Genomic DNA, 20611 nt, shown 5'->3' on the forward strand with positions numbered 1-20611 from the left:
AATTGACCCCTGATTATTTATTTAAATGTGGAGGGCCAGCTGCCAATTTCAGCGGCCGTCCACCCACCCCCTGTATTTTAGGACTGAGCTCGGGGGGTGAGCGTTATTTATGTGAGATAGATAAATTTGACAAAGATTTAACCCTGCTGAAAATAGAACTCAGAAATTTGGACCCCAGTTTTTTGGTCATTATGCCACACACAATTCCACAGTGAAGAATACCAGGCAGGTGACCTGTTTCCAGACCATTACCAACAGGGTTGGCAAAAGATGGACAAAAATTTAGAATGTCTGACTTTTTTTTAAAAATTTTTCTTCCTTTCTTTTGAAGAAGCTGAATATTATTTGAGATATTTCAGAACAAGTTGCACCTTTTTCAACATCTTAAGTTGCTGAACAAAGGCAATTTGGCTTAACACTGTTTTATTTACCAAAATAAATAGTAGTTGTTCTGCTCATCAAAAACCGTGTCAGGGAATGGGGTGAGACTTGAACTGTTGTGATGTCGTATTGCTAAGTTACCAGAAACCTAATTTGTAATCACATGTGGCAGATGCTGTTCAATAATTTTTAATTGCAAGTGATACACTTTGGTATTCTAACATTTTTAAGCTTATAATTTTTTTTTTATTTCGAAGAAGCCAGACATTATTTTACACACACACATATAAGAACAAAAGTAGGTGCTACTTCTGGTCATAGCTGCATCTGGTTTTCCCAACCTCGTCACTAAGTGGTGGAGGGAGTCTGGAGTTTGAAATGAAATACTGAATAGTGCAAAATTTGGTGTAATCAAATGGTAGAGTGAAAATAGAAACTGCTGGAAATACTCAGTAGGTCGGGCAGCATCTGTGGAGTCAGAAACAGAATTAATGACCTTTTTTACTTTTACCGTATTTCAGATTTCCAGCATCTGCCATCTTTTGATTTTGTGTTAGTTTATTTGAAATCTATTTGTAGCCTCACCACCAATAGTTAAAGGAATGGAGATGAATATTTGTTTGGAAACATTGACCTTCGTAATTGTCTGGCAGACAGAGATGCAGGACAATGTTGTTTGGGTCGTACAAGAGTTAAGCATTTTGATCATTTGCAATGTTTAGACCTGCCAGTTAATTGTTCTGGATACTGGAGTTCCTGTGGGAAGTGCTTCACTTGCAGCTGTCTCTTCCTGTAAGCTAGGACCATTTCTGCCCACTGACAAATTGCTTTCTGTTTCCAGCATGTTAAATAATTTATGCCACTTTAAATGTTTCTAATACCAGTAACAAAAAACAAAAATGTAATTCCAGCCTCTCTCCAAAAGACCATATGTGTCTGTGATCTCCTTTTAGTCTTCTCTGCATTTGTCTATTTACTCATTACTAAGGATATGAATATTTTAATATTTGTACAAATATTTCCCAAGTATTGTAACCATGATTCACTTTATGACCTCTTTTAGCCCGAAAGCAAACACCAGTGGTACAAATTGATGAAGGTGCATCTTTTTGCAGATTTTAAAAAGTCAATATCCAGGATATGGTGTAAAGTTATTATTTCCCTGATTATTATTTCCTTATTTGAAGTAGGTGGGGTTAGCAGTACATGAGGTCTATGCTTGACATCAGTTAGTGCAAACCCACGTACTGACATAAGAGAAGGATCTTCTGCAAATGTTTATAGTAGGTTTGATAAATGGAGAATATAAAATTGTGTTTTATCAGTTAACTCAGACTTGAGCGATGAGAAGGCACCTTCCAACAAGTTATATATTCAGCCTACACCACAGACAATCCAACTCCTTGATTTAATTCTGTATGAGAATATTTATGGAAAGCTTCTGGGAAAAAGGGAATAATGAGAGACATATTGCAGTAATGCAAAGGCTTACAGTGAGTGGAAGTATCAAATCAAGTTTATTGTCTTGCTGATGGCAATCAGGAGCAGAGTCACTGTCCTGCACCCAACAAATTTGGGCCAGGTCTGCACCATTGCTGTAATTCATGCATTGCACAATGCTGGGAATCATTCCATAAAGACATGCACTGGCAATGCAGGTGCCAATCAAAAACAAAAAGGCGTACATTAACACGTCTGCATGCTGTAGGCCATTTGACCCTTCAAAATGTAGGACAAACTGTAACATTCTGTCCCAGGAGCAAGGGATCAGAAGAAGAGTGCGTATGGATTGCATTTCTCTCATTAACCATTCCAAACTGATTGAAATAATTTGTTACTCCCATAACCTGGAATCAGCATTGGAAAAATTTGCAAACAGCATTGCAAACTTTCAGCATTTGGCTTGTTACCTATGGAAACATTTTGGGGCTCCTAGTCTTAATGGGAAACATTAGGGTAGATTTCAACTTACCACTGGTCTGGTGTAATTTCAGTGGAAATTAAAATTGCATGAGTTAGGTAAGGGTTAACTGGGCTGTAATGCCAGTTTTATATCCATGTGGCAAGTGCAAATCTCTAGGTTTTATTGAATTAAATTTTAGTTATTTTTCACATTCTGGCAACTTTACTTTTTTTTTGGCTTTATTGCATTGATTTCCTGTTTTCCCCCTCCCCACCCCCCTCCCCATTTACTATTTGTCAGTGTTTGTCTACTGCTACTTCTTGCACCTGTGCCACATTTCTGATAATGGAGATGCTGCTGCTAATATTACTGTATTGGCCGGTTCTGGAGGAGGGAGAGGAGAGTTAAAAAGGGCATGAGAAAGAAAGAATTGTGCTTACATCTTAGGCAGTCATGACAGACCTATGCTTACCCAACTATACAGTGTACAAGCCAACGTGCACCTACCTTGACAATAGAAGGGCACCAGGAACTATTCTCAGGCCCAGCACCAGCCAGAGTGGAGACTCTGGGAGGACATGGAAACATTTTTCATTTTGTTGATGATGACTTGTGTTGCATTTGAAAGGCAAGAAATGACTAACTTTAGTCACATGGCTTTAGATTATCACCTTTTTATTGCACAGAATTATTGACCTCAGTATTTACTGGAGTGGGATTTGCAAGCCTGGGGGTAAAATGTCCTGGCCTGGGATTAAACGAACTCTGTGGAGTTTTAACTCCATTAGTGTGCATGCATTTTTTTTTTGAAGCAGGTTCCCTGCCTGAAAGCCGGCCGGAGGACAGACTTTCTCTCCTGTTGGGAGGGAAATGCTGGAGAAGAAGCCACAGGCCAGGAGCAGGTTATGTTTGTGCTGAATGTGGGTAGTGCTGGTGGGGGCAGGGGGGGTGTGCGCAAGCTGGGCACAGTGTGGATTAAGGATTGTGGGGGATGATCGTTGCCTGACAGGATGGATAACACAGCATTCTGAATAAAATCTTGCAGTCCAGTTATTTTAATATTATATAGTTACCCACAGGTAATTATCACCTCAGTGCCCTAAGCCCTCCTCCCTTCATTAGCTGTACCACGATACATTTTATAAAGCCAGCTGGGGCTATACTGAGAGCCAATTCATGGAACTACATAGAATTTTACAGCACAGAAACAGATCATTCAGCCCAGTAGATCAATGTTGATATTGTGCGCCACACAAGCCTCCCCTCATACTTTACTTCATCTCACACTATCAATATATCCTTCTATTCCATTCTCCCTCAGGTACTTAATTAGCTGGCCCTTAAATCCATTCAAAGCCACGCAATCTTGCAAAGCTTTCAATAGATTAATACCCACCCAGCAGTCTCTCGTAAGTTAGCATATGCATCTGTAAATAACTCCAACGTGGTCATGATTTGTGAATCTACTGCAGTATTATTTTTAGCACATGTGTCTCAGAGAGTCATATAGCTTTTTCAGTAAGGAAAAGGTTCTACTTGTGGATCACTTGTTATTCAATGATCATTGTTAATGAGCAGTGTTGAATTGTCTTGTTCATTTATGCAACATTTATCTGCACCCTTAAACCTAGTGTTAGTTATGAACTTTTCGAGATTTATCATTTCCTTGAATTAATAATATTTTCAAACATAAATTGACAAATTGCATGAGTTAAGCTCTCGAAGTGATCAATCTTTAATTACGTTAGTTTGGCACACTATGTGGAAGCTGTGTGTTTCCAGCCATGTTTCAGTGAGGAGCGTTTCTGAAGCATGAGAGCCTACACCAGCAAACTAATACTATTCATTTAATGGGCAGAGTAAGTGAAATCAGCTGAGTTTTGATTGCCTTGTGTGGTGACTTCTAATTTTAATGTGTAGTAGAATTGGCAAAATAGTTCTACTCAAATGCAGGTTAATATAAGCTCGTTCTGCACTGTGTTTGAATCTTGAAATATGTCATGTTTCACTGTCTTTTTCATAGGTGAAAGAGGAATGTCGTCTTCTAAATGTTCCCCCTATTCCTCCACGGGGTACTAAAGGTGTTCCTACACCAAGCCCACCGGTTCCTCCTCGATTTGCAAAGGCCCAGCTCCAGGAAGCCCATTCACCAAGCCCAAACCTGTCCTATTACTCATCTGGCCTTCATGAGATGTAAGTGGAAATAGCTATAAATAATGAATGCAAACTTTGTAGGAATCTACGGGTCATTGATTTTTCCTGATTTAAAACTACAGTGTGTAGTGTAATCCATCACCATTCAGGAAATGAATTCTCCCTTCCCTCCTTCATCATTAATAAAACATTAATATGTGCATATATTACCTACCTAACCATCCATATATTATTAAAAATCTTGAATCTGTCCTTTCCATGGACCTTATATCCTATTGGCACCATTTTTGGTAATAATATTTTGTCAACATTTTAATGTTGAAGCTATCAATGTAAATATTTTACAATGTCATTTCTCTCTGTAATAGACATCCTTCGCTGTTTATTGATAAACCAATCAAATCATTCAAAATGTCTTCTGGAAAAATTGTCAATTTCTTTCTCCAGAACTGAGATTTCTAATGTACAAATTAAGGTTTTAAGTAAAATTCAGAAAAGTTATATATTTCACAGTAAAATCATTATTTTATATTTTTCTGTATCTTTTACCGCCCCCCCCCCGCCCCCCCCACACAAAGTTTTTACTTCTAAGCCTCAGCCTACCTCAAAGTTCGGACTTCACCTGGATTATTTTTCCCCCTGAAAGGTTTCAGTGCATTCTGAGCTTGGTCAGTTAGCAGGATTTTCCAGCGCTTGTTAGTACATTTTTGAGTTGAAGCTTAAGAATGTGCCCTCCATCGGTGTGTAAAATTGTGCATCATTGTATGCACATGGTCAAACTAAAATCTCCTGTGTTTTGCTGATAGTAAATATAATTATTCTATTTAACAACAGCACAATGTGCACTGTTGTACCTACATAACAAGACTTGGGTAGACAGGCAGAGAACCGGATTTTTCCTTAACTGACCCCCACCCCCCACCTCCAAACTAGAAGGTGGGACCAGGGAATCAGAGACCTGAGGAGGTGGCTTGGGGTGGGAGCACAAGGACTGGTGGTGTGAGGCCTGGATGGGGGTTAGGCCTGGGGTGGGGGCTGGGGTGTGATGTCAGAGGCCTGTATGTGGTGATTGGTAGGAGGGGCTGCTGGTTTGGGAAGCCAGAGGCCTCAAGGGTGGAGGAGGTAGAATCTGAGTTCTCTGGGGGGACGGGGTGAAATCAGATGCCTCGCGGTGAAGCTGGGGTTAGGTGCACATTGGCGGGTGTTGTCTCAGCATGCACACTGGGTCCAGGTGTAAAGCCACTCACCTCCCTGGATCCAGCAACTCCTCACTTGGATGTGACTGCCAAGTTCTCCAAGGCTTGCGAAACCCAGCTGATCACAGTTAAATTTGAAATGCTGAATTATAAGACGTGTCATCATAATTAAAGTGTCTCAGTTGAAGCTGGAAGTGGGCGGGTTTCAGGTTGGGTGAGGAATCTGAATTTTAGGATTCTTGACACCCCCCTCTCCACTACCCAGTCCAAATAAGCCCAGGTTTCTGGTTAAAACTACCCCCAATACACTGAGATTCATGCAGAGCCCAAGTACAAAACACTGAATTGAATGTCTGCAAAGATCTCCTTAAAAACTCACAAACCAGCTTTGCCACATCTGGAACACCATTACAGTGTCTCTGACAATATCTTGTTGTTACATGTGCTCACCACTATTTTTTAAAATCCTGCTCTTCACTGTCTCGTTTCCTTCAAACCTTGCAATTCACAGTTTTATTTTTTGGAAGCCATTTCCTTGCTCTTTTTTCCAATTTCTATTTGCAAAAGTAGTTTTGTTCTTCACCAATTTAAAATCTAAATATCTCACTCAGCATGCTCAAGACCTTATTACCCTCTCCTGAACAACTGGATACCCCCCCCCCGCCCCCCCCCCACACACACACACCCCTTTTTAACTAACTGCAATTACTAACTACCTGAGCAAATATCCTTGTTTCCTACCAATAGCCATGAAACACACAATTCCCCCATTTGATCCGTTCCTCATTTTATCAATTTTATAATCCTTTCCTCCCAGCTATTGATAAACGGACACATGTTTAACTCCAACCTACTATATGTTGCCTATTACCTTCACATGGATCCTGTCTCTTTAAAAAAAGTAAGAGACAAAAAGAAATGTGCACAAGTAAGGAAATGTGTAATAATCAAGGAAACTCATTCACAATTTTCACCAAAAAAATGGACAGTCATGAAATTCCAGTACCAAAACTTTGGTTAAGTAAAATACCAGAGTGCCACGTAACAGGGCGCACTTTATTCAATTACTATGGCCTGGATTTTGCAGCTGTAATGATGGCAAAATCATCAGCATTATTACTGCTCTAAAACTGATAGTAATTCCTGGAGTCTGCACATTATGGTCAGTTCTTCACACTGTCCGCTGCTAGAATCAAATCCTCCTCTGGGCTCGGAAAAACACGATCTGTGTGCTTTCATGGCTCACAAATTGCATACCCGACCCATGGGTGACTTCACAAGCCATTTTTGTCTTTTTGCACTGGGTTTAGGTTCAGAGTGTAGTTTGCAAGCCATGCTGGAGTGCGTGAGGTGTGTTGATGCGGAGAGGGGCCTGTTAGAAGGCTTGCATTGGTTCCCCAACAGTTCCCAATAGTATCTAAAGGCCCCCTCCACCTCACCTTTCACCTCTTTTACCCCCCCAATCCACCCCCATGCCCCCTCAGATCACCCATGCAACCTCAATGCCCCTCGTGTCCTACATAGCCTCTCAGCCAGTATGCAAGATGCACAGTCCTCAGACTCCAAGCAATATCAATGGGAAATATTTTACATTGCTAGGGAAAAAAAAACTCTCCATCTAATAAAAGCCTCCACATCATTAAAATGAAGAAAAATACTACTTTGCTATGTGAAAAAACTTGTATGCTTTGTAACCCTGTTGGTTTGTGTCAACAAACCAAAGACCACATCATAGGGACAATCTGTTATTATAACCTCTTGAAATTATCATTCATTCTCAGATGGAAGACCTACTCTGTTGAAACCCTGTCCTTTAGCCTTGAAACCCTTAGCACTTGAAACTCAGCCAAGCATTCATATTGGCAATATCTGTCCAAACAATACACTTCTCTCTGGGAAGAAAGAACAGAAAATGCTCATTTCAATTTCAAAGCGGAGTGCCTATCAATCAACATAGGGAGCAGCGATTGGATTTTTTTCGAGCGTCAAAACCTTTTTTTGTTTTGATCAACCTGAACCATTTAAATCACTGTGGCAAAGAAATGACAGGACATCTTGTAACATTTTTTCACTGCATTATGGTGCTTTTTCCATTGGAGGATGTGGGCTGTTGTTATTCAACTGTTTTGTATTTTCATAATTAATTTCAGATTTTTGGATGGGCTAAATTTTCTACTGCACTCAGTTCTGGGCACTGCATCTTAAGAAAGGTTAAGACCACAAATCCAGAACTCCCTGCATGAAAATGGAGATAGAAATTAAGATAAGGAAGAAAAAGTGTGTGCTTATGACAGGTGTCAGGTAGAAAATACAATTGAGAACCAAGAGGAATACAGAGGGTTCAGAGGGGAGGTGAAAAAGCATATTGGAGAAGTGACGAGAGATTATGAGAAAAGACTGTCAACCAACATAAAGTGGAATCCCAAAGTCTTCTATGGACATATAAATAGTAAAAGTTTGGTACTATTTCCATAATAGGGCCAATTAGGGACCTAAAAGAGAATATACACATGGAAGAAGGGGCCATGGCTGAGGTATTAAATGAATATTTTGCATCTGTCTTTACCAAGGAAGTAAATGCTACCCAGGCCATGGTGACAACACGGAAACTCTGTCACCAGAGGGGTTCAAAATTGATAAGGAGGAAGTGTTGAATAGACTGTTGGTTTCTTAAAGTTGACAAGGCACCAGGAATGAATGAGATGCATCAAAGGATATTGAAGGAGGTGAGAGTAGAAATTGCAGGGGCACTGGCCATAATTTTTCAGTCTTCCCTAGACTCAGGGGAGGTGCCAGAGGACTGGAGAATTTCAAACATTACGCCCTTGTTCAAAAAAGTTTGTAAGGATAAGCTCAGTAATTACAGACCAGTCAGTTTAACTTCAGTGGTGGGCAAGATTCTAGAAACAATTATTTGGGATAGAATTAGTAGTCACGTGGAAAAGTATGGGTTAGTAAGGAAGAGCCAGCATAGATTTCTAAAGGGGAAATCGTGTTTAACTAACTTGCTGGAGTTTTTTGAAGAGGTAACAGAAAAGGTCGATAAGGGTAATGCTGTTGATGTGGTGTACATGGACTTTCAAAAGATATTTAATACAATGTCACTCAACTGGCTTGAGAAAAGTTATTGCTCATGGAATAAGAGGGACAGTAGGAAAAATAGGAAGCAGAGATTAATAGTCAATGGATACTTTTCAGGCTGGAGGAAGGTTTGTAGTGCAGATCCCCAGGGGTTGGTATTGGGACCCTTGCTTCTCCTGATATATATTAGTGATGTAGATCTTGGTGTGCAAGCGACAATTTCAAAGTTTGTGGATGATACGAAGCTTGGGTGTGTTGTAAACTGCGAGGAGGACAGTGTAGAACTTCAAAGGGGAGGTGGTGGCATAGTGGTATTGTCATTGGACGGGTAATCCAGGGTAATGCTCTAAGGACTTGGGTTCAAATCCCACCATGGCAGATGGTGGAATTTGTATTCAATAAAAATCTGGAATTAAAAGTCTAATGATGACTATGAAACCGTTGTCAATTGTCGTAGAAACCCATCTGGTTCACTAATGTCCTTTAGGGAAGGAAATCTGCCGCCCTTACCTGGCCTACATGTGACTCCAGATCCACAACAATGTGGTTGATTCTTAAAATGCCCTCTAAACAAGGGCAATTAGGGATGGGCAATAAATGTTGGCCTAGCCAGCGATGTCCACATCCCATGAACGAATGAAGAAAGGACATAGACAAGTTGGTGGAGCGGGCAGATGACATTCAATGCAGAGAAGTGTGAGGTGATGCATTTTGGTAGGAAGAACTTGGACAGACAATGTAAAATAAGGGGTGAAATTTTGAAGGGTGTGCAGGAGCAGAAAGACCTGGGTGTATATGTACATAGATCATTAAAGGTGGCAGGACAGGTGGAGAGAGCACTTAATAAAGCATATAGTATCCTGGGCTTTATTAATAGGGGTGTAGAGTACAAGAGCAGGGAGGTTATGCTGAATTTATATAAGATATTCATTAGACCTCAGCTGGAGTATTGTGTACAGTTCTGGGCACCACATTATAGGAAGGATGTGAACACATTGGAGAGAGTGCAGAAGAGGTTTACAAGAATGGCTCCAGGGATGTGAAACTTCAGCTATGAGGATAGATTGGAGAGGTTGGGACTGTTCTCCTTGGAGATCAGAAGGCTAAGAGGGGATTCGGTAGAGATGTTCAAAATCATGAGGGGGCTGGACAGAGTAGATAGGAAGAAGCTGTTCCCGCTCGTAAAAGGATCAAAAACAAGAGGGGCACAGATTTAAGGTGATTTGCAAAAGAAGCAAGTGCAACACGAGAAAAATTTTTTTCAGAAAACGAGTGGTTGAGGTCTGGATTGCCTGTCTGTAAGTGTGGTGGAGGCAGGTTCAATTGAGGCATTCAAGAGGGCATTAGATGATTATTTGAATAGAAACAATGTGCAGGGGTACGGGGAAAAGGCAGGGCAATGGCGCTAGGTCATAATGCTCATTTGGAGAGCCGGTGCAGGCATGATGGGCCGAATGTCATCCTCCTGTGCCATTAAAATTCGGTGAAGAAGTGATAGTACAGGCCACCATTTATTGCCCATCCCTAATTGCCCTTGAGAAGGTGGTGGTGAGCTGCCTTCTTGAACCGCTGCAGTCCATGTGGTGTAGGTACACCCACAGTGCTGTTAGGCAGGGAGTTCCAGGATTTTGACCTAGCGACAGTGAAGGAACGGTGATATATTTCCAAGTCAGGATAGTGCGTGGCTTGGAGGGGAACTTCCAGGTGGTGGTGTTCCCATGTGTCTGCTGCCCTTGTCCCCCTACATCATAGTGGTCGTGAGTTTGGAAGGTGCTATCTAAGGAGGCTTGGTGAATTCCTGAACTGCATGTTGTAGATGGTACACACTGCTGCCACTGTGCGTCGGTGGTGGAGGGAGTAAATGTTCGTGGATGTGGTGCCAATCAAGTGGGCTGCTTTGTCCTGGATGGTGTCGAGCTTCTTGAGTGTTGTGGGAACTGCACTCATTTAGGCAAGTGGGGAAATTCCATCACGCTCTGGACTTGTGCCTTGTAGATGGTGGACAGGCTTTGGGGAGTCAGGAGGTGAGTTACTCATCGCAGGATTCCTAGCCTCTGACCTGCTCTTCTAGTCACAATATTTTATATGGCTAGCCCAGTTCAGTTTCTAGTCAATGGTAACCCTCCAGATGTTGATAGTGGGGGATTCAGTGATGATAATGCCATTGAACATCAAGGGGCAATGGTTAGATTTTCTCATGTTGGAGATGGTCATTGCCTGTCACTTGTGTGTCACAAATGTTACTTGCCACTTCTCAGCCCCAGCCTGGATATCGTCCAGGACTTGATGCATTTGGACATGGAGTTGCGAATGGTGTTATACATTATGCAATTAGTCATCAGTGAACATCCCCTAAAAAAATTACAGCCAGTGCCCTCCGGAGTGAAGTTAGAAAACACTTCCCCAAACAAAAGGTGGTAGAAGTTTGGAAATCTCTTCCATAAAAGGCAGTTGAATATAAATCAGTTGTTAATTTTAAAGCTGAGAGTGATTGATTTTTATTAGGCAAAGGTATTAAGGGATATGGGGCAACGGTGAATATTTGAAATTGGGTCACAGAGCAGAAATGATCTCATTTGAAAGGTGGAAAAGTGACTAAATAACTACTCCTGTTCCTATGTTCTCGGTCCTTAACTTCAGTTAAGAACTACGCCATGGCAGATAGTGACATTTGAATTCAATAAAAATCTGGAATTGATAGTCCAATGTGGTTAACTCAACAATTGGAGGTGGACAATAAATGCTGGTCTTGTCAGCGATGCCCCACATGCCCTGAAAGAATTTTTTTTAAAAAAAGTGCTGGCTTAAGAAAAGCAGAGGGAATTAGTCTTTGCCTGGGATAATTAACCAGCAAAGGCTCTCAAAGGGATGTGATAAAGATAGTCGGAGCATTAATTGTCAGCTGAATAACTCAGTGCTTAATGACCTAACCAGGTCAAGGAATCAGCCACATTGTTCATGTATTGGATTGTCACAGGTGGGCCTGATCTGTTCAAGTAGGTGGATTTTGAATGAGTTAAAATATCACCCGTGGTGCCTATTGCATTATTGATTAACTGTGGTATTGATACTGTGATCGTAGTATGGGTTTCAGAATAGCTGTTTAAGTGTGTTGCAGTAAGTGAGTACATCCAAAACATATAATGTCATGGCCCTTTAAGTGTTTGAAGCAATTTGTAACTGAAATGTCTCTGCATGTTTGTGGAACACTATCCTGTTGAAGAAAGTATTTTCATTCCGTTTTATATATACATGGTGCATCTATAACAAATATACTGTTACTAACAGATGCAAAAAAAAAAATCTCCTATTGATAAACACTATAATACTGTACTAAGTTACATTTACTCAGTAATGTAAAGTGCATTTAGGTCAGATGATGCTAACATGAATGGCCCATTTAATGACAAATGGGCTTTCCTTAACATTGCAAATTCAATTTTGAAATGCTTATGACTTGTCTTTTCTGCATTTGTGCTTCCTGTTCTGTACATTAATTATTTCTTTAAGTGCTTTAGTATGACAGGCAATTTCTCTAGCTGCCTATGGACATTTGAATCTTTGACAATCACTGTCAGAATTTTCACTAATAGGGATACAGGGGGTCATTTCCCGCCCAATGCTAATTTTAATGCCTGCTTCCCACCACTTAGAGCAGCAGTTTAATAAAAAGGGGCATTTGGTGGCAGTTACCCAGTTCACAAATTCTGGCAAGTTTAGAATAGTACTTTTTTTTTATATGGATGGAGTATTGCATTGCTATAGTCAGTCGTTGAGAGAGCAGATCCAATGAATGGACTTTCCTTGCATTGCATTATGAGTAAAGATTCCTCTGTTTGAAAAAAAAGAAATAAAGATTTGTCTAATATGTGATTGTTGGTAAGTATGAAAACAATAGCAGCCAATCTTGTGCATTTGTAATAATAAAACCACACAGTGCTCAAACAACAGATCAAGTATAAAGGTCAAAAAGTTTCTTAATATGTCTGTGGAATGCCCAACAATTGTTGAGAATGGCACACCAAAATCTGACAATTTAAGTGGATCCTGAATGTCCTGATAACAATTAAAATAGAGAAAAGTTTTTAATTTTGATGGGGCTGGAGATCTTCCAAATATACAAAGGTGTCAACCATTGTGCGAGTTTGTGACTAAAAAAAGTCAATGCAGTCTCAATGCTTCGGATCAGTCAATACGATTAATGACACAATTAACATTCCACAGAATTTCTCACTTCATGGTTTTATGCTTTAAATGTTGTGTTGAAATTTGATGAAGAAATAAACAATGCACATGATGCACCCCATTATTAATTTGTAAATTGCCCAGCGGTTTGTGGTGAGGACGAGATACCTTGTGAACTAGAATACAACGCTACCCGTTATATTACAAAGCTCATGACTGGGTTCCATATTTGCGAGTATTGTATAATGAAGTTGTAGCAATTGGGTTTTCTTCTAGAACCTTTCCGCAACTTCACAATTTGAATTTAATTTGCCTGCTGAATTCTACTAACATTGCCCACTATTCATTGCGCTCAAGTTCCCTCTGTGTGTTTTGCGGTGGTAGTTCCATTGAAGAGCTTTCTTCTCACACTCTGGTAATGATAGAGGATTAAGCCACATAACAAGCCATGACTGTAATGCACTCTTCATTTATTTCCTCCTGTTTCCAGTTCTGGAACCCGCAGTGGCAGCTGTTCGCCATCCCCAGACTCGTATTCCCTTTACTGTTACCCATGTACGTGGGGAGACTGCAAGGCTACAGATTCTTCCAACCATCCAATATCGGGGAATATTTCATCTAACATCCAGAACGTGCAGACCTCCTGGTCGGATCCATGGGCATATTCAGACAGTGTTCAAAATGTGATCAGTGGGCGATCTACACCCCAATTATCAGGAGATGCAGTCCTCAAAAGTTACTACAGTTGCCCTCGACTGAAGCCACCAAGCTGTCAGAAACGGTTTGCTCCTTTCGGGGCATTAAACCCTTTTGCCAATCCTAGTTACTCAACTAGTCCATCAGCCACAGATTGGTTGGAATCTTCTGATCATCACAAGTCTCCATCCACTACATCAGACCATTTTGATCCTATGGTTAGCCGTAGCACCTCTCCTGATCCAGGCTCGGTCAGCAATTCTGGAGACTTACGGTACAATCAGGAGTTTAGAAACTGTGTACAGGATTCATTGTACAAACAGACCGAGAGCATATCTTGTCCAGTCCCACCACCACGGCCTCCAAAAGTCTGTGATTCAGACAACATCATCATCAGAAATACAGCTTCCCTCTCTCCTACTATTGTAAGAGGTGCCGAGGGTGGTGTCACAAGGGTCTATCTCACACAAGGAGTTATAGAAGTTCCTCCGGTGGCATCGAGAAGTAATACAGAGATACCTGCTTCCCTCCCTTCTTCTAATACCCTAAGTGTGCCCAAATTAAATGGTAGCGGTTTGTACTGGCACCCACCATCTGACCTATCTACTCTTTCTGTGGAGGAAGTCTCCAAATGCCTACGGTTCATAGGCCTTTCAGAAGATGTGTTGACATTCTTTGTCCGAGAGCGAATTGATGGAAACATTTTTGTTCAGTTGACTGAAGAAATCCTATCTGATGATTTTAAACTGACAAAACTGCAAGTGAAAAAGATCATGCAGTTTATTAAAGGATGGAGGCCTAAGATTTAACCTTATTCTTTGTTTAGTCACGTGGATTAAGGTTTAACTCTTAACTCATCGTACCTTATGATAATCTGAAAGGCACTCTTTGAAAAGCACCTCCAGATGTTTAAAATATCTCAGAACTTGTTCAGCCATAGAAAATACCATTCATGTAGGCTAGTGTGAAGGATAGGTGTTATTAAAATATAATATCCATTGTTGCTGTCATTGCACATTTTAAAAATGCTATCTCTTTTTCCCCGTTATGGAAAGTGTTAACTGCACAATATGTTGAATTTTGTAGTAATAAGTATGAGTTAAAGAGTTAAATTATTTTTGAACTCTAATCAATGCTGCCTTATTGGAGTTAGAATAGTCTTCAGGTTATTGCAAACATCAGGTTGTCTGTTTAATCAAGCTCGGTATGTTTTCATGAATGTTTAAAATGCTACAACAGTGGAAAGCTGAAATGCAATTTCCATTGCTTTGGCTTTTAATCAGTTAACTGCTACCTGTGTTCCTGAGATTGAATTAGATTACTGATGGGTAAACCCTTTCTAACATTTACTGTACTAATAAAGCTGTGGAACTCCATTTGAAAAATTGTATTACCCATATAATTTTTACTGCACTTGCAGATCTCCCCCCCCATCGCCCACCCCACTGCACCCCCAAAACAAAAATAGGAAGCCCAAATGATCCTATAGTAAAATCATTTTTGTGCAGCATGTGGTTATTGTGACAATTAGAAGGAAAAATTAAGTACACATCTGTGAGGAAATTTACAGTTGCCCTTTTCCATAGTACACTGCATATACCTATAATTTAGCACATTGTTTTAGCCAGTAATTTGATCTAAAAATGTACTGTACTAATCACTACTGTCTTAAAAACTGTATAGTCTATTATTTGTGGAAGACAGCTCCAAATTATACCGTTTAATGGCTGTGGTTTTTCCAACTAATTTTTCAGAAATTTCTGTGTATGTATATTTATGGACAAGCAACTCTTTCTCAATGTAGATGTTCATGTTGATATAATTTTCTTTTTTAACAATGAAAGTTGATAATACTATAATTGTACTGAAATGCCCAAGTTTATGCATAATTTAATCTATACAAATCAATACAGAGAATAGAACACAAAAACAAAAAGTATCCATGTATGATTTTAGTGTTTTGCTGTTTGAACCTTTTCCATTTGAATGGAATAGGCTTTGATCTTCCAGCAGAAACACATGTACTTGAGTTCAGTTTTTCCCAATGGTGAACCAGAGTTGGCTATCTTGCGGCCTTCCACTTCATTACAGTACTCACACCAGGGAGCTAGTGTCATAGCTCCAGGGAATGGACCCATGGGTTAATATGATAGGTGATGTTTCCTGCACAGCCAGCCCTGCCCATCTGCTGCTCCAGAAGTAACCCAAAATACCAGTACTGTGAGATCTGGGGTTCAGGGGCCACAGATACCAGTACTGTGAGATCTGGGGTTCAGGGGCCACAGATACCTAAATAGGCAGTCAATAAGTCATAAGTAATTTTAAGATGGTTTATTAAAAAACAACAGTCTAGATATATATTAACTAATTAGAAAAAGTATATGACTGGTAACAGCTTGTGATAACAGCATTCTGCTCTCTGGTCGAAATGTTAGGAAACTCTTCCTACGTTCTCTCGATCCTCCTCCTCCTCCTCCTCCGGTCCATCTTCCATCTGAAGAAGGTAACTGCCCAACGATCACTGCCACCTCACCAGCACCTTAACCCCTCACCACCAATATGACACCAATTATATATCCTTTTTTCTGTGGGCTGGCAGCTTACCCAGTGTCAATCATCTAACTATTCTGACCAATGGTACTCAAAGCGTTAGGGTGGTTACCACCCCACCTTGTGTGTCACTCTGCTCGAGGTCAGCTTCTTAGTTTGCATTTACTGAGGGTAAATTCTAAACACTTGCATAGATAAGGGAATGTACAAGACACCATTATACCAGCTTAGGAATGTCAACATCCACTTTCCAGAGAGAGAGTCAGTGCTTTTTAGAAAACCCTATAAAGGCTCTATTTTATGCAGAAAATACCGGTTTATTCAAGACCCCAATTTCGTACACTATAGCCTACTGTTCTGGTATTGGACTAGCAACCCAGGGACCATGGTTCAATTCCCACCATGGCAATCTGTGAAACTGAATTCAATGATTCTAGAAATCTATAGTCTAGCATCAGGAAAGTAACCATCAAAACTTCTGGACTGTGATTAATCCCAATTGGTTCACTAATGTCCTTCAGAAAAGGGAGCCTGTCACCACGAGCAGTCTGATCTTTATTCCACGCCAGTCCATTGTGTCTCCAAAAGAACACAGACCATCTTTGAGACTGAATGGGGTCAGTGGGAGGACACCTAATTTGCATGAGGGTCACTGCAGGTTCTTCACTAGCACTGACTGTCTCTCCTGCAGCATCTAGCTTCATTCGCTGGGAAACATTAGGAACAACCTGAGATTGTGAAAGTGTCATATAAATCAGAGTTCTTTCTTTCAAGCTTTATTTCAAAGAGTTTAAAAATGGAGCAGAGGCACCAAGCAGCTAACTTTTTTTAAAAAAGCAGGAACATTGAGCAGCAACAGTTTGAAAAGGGAGAAGAGACATTGAACAGCTGAGGCTGGGAGTGGCAGAATAGGAAAGGAAAATTGCATTGTCATCAGAGCACAAGGAGGGGTCGGTGAGGGTAAGTTAAAGGTAAATATTTAATGTATCCATAACTTAAACTAGATCAAGCAATTAGGAATCTAAAACAAAAAGGAATCATAGAATGATTATAGTACAGAAGGCAGCCTTTCGACCTGTCGTGTCTCTGCTGTCCTCCTGAAGGTACAGTTCACCTAGTGCCATTCCCCTGCCCTTTCCCCATGGCCCTGCAAGTTCCTCCCCTCAGATAACAATCCAATTTCCTTTTGAAAGCTTTAATGACCCTGCCTCCTCCTCACTCTCAGGCAGTGCATTCCAGATTCCAGCCTCTCACTACATGAAAAAAGTTCTTCCTCACATTCCCATTCTTCTTTTGCCCCATTCCCTTCAACCTATGCCCTCTGGTTCTCGATTCTTCCACCGATGGGAATAGTTTCTCCCTATCTACTCCATCCAGATCCCTCGTGATTTTGAATACCTCTATCAAATCTCCTCTCGACCTTTTCCTCCAAGAACAGCCCCAGCTTCTCCAATCTATTCACATAGCTGAAGTTTCTCATCCCTGGAACCATTCTCTTTCCTGCACCCTCTCTAATGCCTTCACATCCTTCCTATAGTTTGACACCCAGAACTGGATGTCCAGTTGAGGGCAAGCAATGTTTATACCGGTTTAATGTAACTCCCTTGCTTTTGTACTCTGTGTCCCAAACCGTATGCGTTATTAACCCTCTTTCAACCTGTCCTACGACTTTCAATGATTTATGCACGTTTACACCCCCCTTGCTCTGCTGTACTCCCTTTAGAATTATAACCTTTATTTTATATTGTGTCTTATATTATTTATATTGTGTCTTACCAAAGTTAATCACTTCACACTTCTCTGCATTAAATTTCATCTGCCACTTGTCTGCCCATTCTACCAACCTGTCTATGTCCTTTTTGAAGCTCTAAACTTTCCTACTCACAATTCACAAAGTTCCAAGTTTCATATCATCTGCTGCAAGTTTTGAAATTGTGCCTTGTACACCAAGGTCTAGATCATGAATATATATCAGAAACAGTAGGGGTCCTAACACCAATCCCTAGGGAACATCATTATACCCTTCCTCCAGCCTGAAAAACAACCATTCACTACTACAGTGGTAAAAGCAAAATACTGCAGATGCTGGAAATCTGAAATAAAAACAGAAAATGGTGTTTAAGGGAGGTGGAGCAGGTGAAGCTGGATAGAAGGACTGCATACTGTTTAAGGAGGGTGGACACAAACAGGACTATCCCGGTAGACTGATCATGTCAGCCTGTTCCTGCCCCGCAGAACCCATTTCTTCCTATCTTGACTCTGATCTCTCTCCCCTTGTCCAGGCTCTTCCTATCTATTTCCATGATTCTTCTGAAGCCCTGCATCATATCAACAATTTCCAGTTCCGTGGCCCATGGCCCTAATCACCGCCTCTTCACCATGGACATCCAATCCCTCTACACCTCCATCCCCCACCAGATTGGTCGGAGGGCTCTCAGCTTCTTCCTTGAACAGAGGCCCGAACAACCTCCATCAACCACCACCCTCCTCCGTGTGGCTGACCTTGTTCTCTCACTGAACAATTTCTCCTTAAACTTATTTCACTTCCCCCAAATAAAAGATGTGGCTATGGGTACACACATGGGCCCCAGTTATGCTGCCTCTTTATTGGGTATGTGGAACATTCCTTGTTCTAGTCCTACTCAGGCCCCCTCCCACAACTCTTTCTTCGATGCATCGATGACTGTTTCGGTGCTGTTCGGTGCTCTCGTCTGGACCAATTTCCACCTTTCTATCACCATCACGTGGTCCATCTCCAAACTTGCCTTCCCTTCCTTGACCTCTGTCTCAATTTGTGGTGATAGACTGTCCACCAATATTCATTATAAGCCTACCGACTTCCACAGCTACCTCGACTACAGATCCTCACACCCCGCTTCCTGTAAGGACTCCATCCCGTTCTCTCAGTTCTTTCGCCTCCGTCGCATCTGTTCCCTTGATGCCGCCTTCCAAATCGGTGCTTCTGACGTGTCTCCCTTCTTCCTTAACCAAGGTTTCCCACCCACAGTGGTTGACAGGGCTCTCAACCGTGTCCGACCCATCTCCCGCACCTCTTGCCTCACACCTCTCCCTCCCTCCCATTGTCCTCACTTTTTTCACCCCACCAGCCTCCGCATTCAAAAGATTATCCTCTACCATTTCCGCCAACTCCAGCATGATGCCACCACCAAACTCATCTTCCTCTCATTTTCCCACTGTCAGCATTCTATAGGGACCATTCCCTCCGGGACACCCTGGTCCACTCCTCCATCACCCCAACATCTCATCCCCTTCCCAAGGCACCTTCCCATGCAATCGCAGAAGGTGCAACACCTAACCCTTCACCTCCTTCCTCCTCACCATCCAAGGGCTTCACTTGCACTTCCCTCAATTTAGTCTACTGCATTCACTGCTCCCAATGTGTTCTCCTCTGTATTGGAGAGACCAAACGTAGACTAGGTGACTGTTTTGTGGAACACCTTCGGTCTGTCCGCAAACATGACCCAGACCTCCCTGTCGCTTGCCATTTCAACACACCACCCTGCTCCCTTGCCCACGTGTCCATCCTTGGCCTGCTGCATTGTTCCAGTGAAGCCCAACGCAAACTGGAGGAACAGCACCTCATCTTCCAACTAGGCACTTTACAGCCTTCCAGACTGAATATTGACTTCAACAACTTCAGGCCATGAATTCTCTCCTCTACCTTTACCCCTTTTTTAATCCCTTTTTAAATTTTTTATTTTTTTTTATTTGCTTATTTTTATTCATTTTTTAAATTCTTTTTTTCATCCACTATTTTTTAAATCTCTTTTCCTTTTTCCCCAACCACCACCCCCTCCCCTCACCTCACCCCCAAAAGGACAATCTGTTATTTGTTCCATGTTGTTCTTTCACAGAGTGCCGACCATTGTTCTGCTATTCACATATTCTACTTTCTTACCTTTATGCCACTATCAGCACCTTCTTTGGCCCTCACCACTACCATTAACACTCCCTTTGTCTTGTGTCAATGACCCCTTTGTCAGTCTCTCCTTAGCCCCCACCTATCGCTGACCTTCTATTCAGCTTCACCTGCTCCACCCCCCCCTTAAACAGGATACATTTCATCACATTTCTACTTAGCTCAGAAGGAGTGTCATACAGACTAGAAAGGTTAACTCTTGTTTCTCCCTGCACAGATGCTGTCAGGCCTGCTGAGTTTTCCCAGCATTTTCTGTTTTCATTCAGCACTACTCTGTTTCCTGTCACTCAGCCAATTCTGTATCCATGTTGCTACTGTCCCTTTTATTACATGAGCTCTACCTTTGCTCACAAGGTTGTTGTGTGGCACTTTATCAAATGCCTTTTGGAAGTCCATGTACACCTCATCAACAGCATCACCCTCATCAGCCCTCTGTTACTTCAAACAACTCAAGCAAGTTAATTAAACACAATTTTCCCTGAACAAATCCATGTTGGCTTTTCTTAATTAAAGCACGTTTACCCA

The 20611-nt window shown here is 41.4% G+C and overlaps 1 protein-coding gene across 1 annotated transcript in view; it reads left to right on the plus strand.

Moving 5' to 3' along the window:
- Positions 1–15526, plus strand: part of gareml (GRB2 associated, regulator of MAPK1-like) — a 183697-nt gene extending 168171 nt beyond the window's left edge. The window contains exons 5-6 of the mRNA XM_041187258.1: positions 4308–4477; positions 13391–15526. Of these exons, the coding sequence (XP_041043192.1) occupies positions 4308–4477; positions 13391–14405 (1185 nt within the window). The 3' untranslated portion in view covers positions 14406–15526. The remainder of the gene's footprint in view (positions 1–4307; positions 4478–13390) is intronic.
- Positions 15527–20611: the final 5085 nt, after the last annotated feature.

The sequence above is a fragment of the Carcharodon carcharias genome, chromosome 5 (assembly GCF_017639515.1).
Source record: "Carcharodon carcharias isolate sCarCar2 chromosome 5, sCarCar2.pri, whole genome shotgun sequence".
Classification (NCBI taxonomy): domain Eukaryota; kingdom Metazoa; phylum Chordata; class Chondrichthyes; order Lamniformes; family Lamnidae; genus Carcharodon; species Carcharodon carcharias.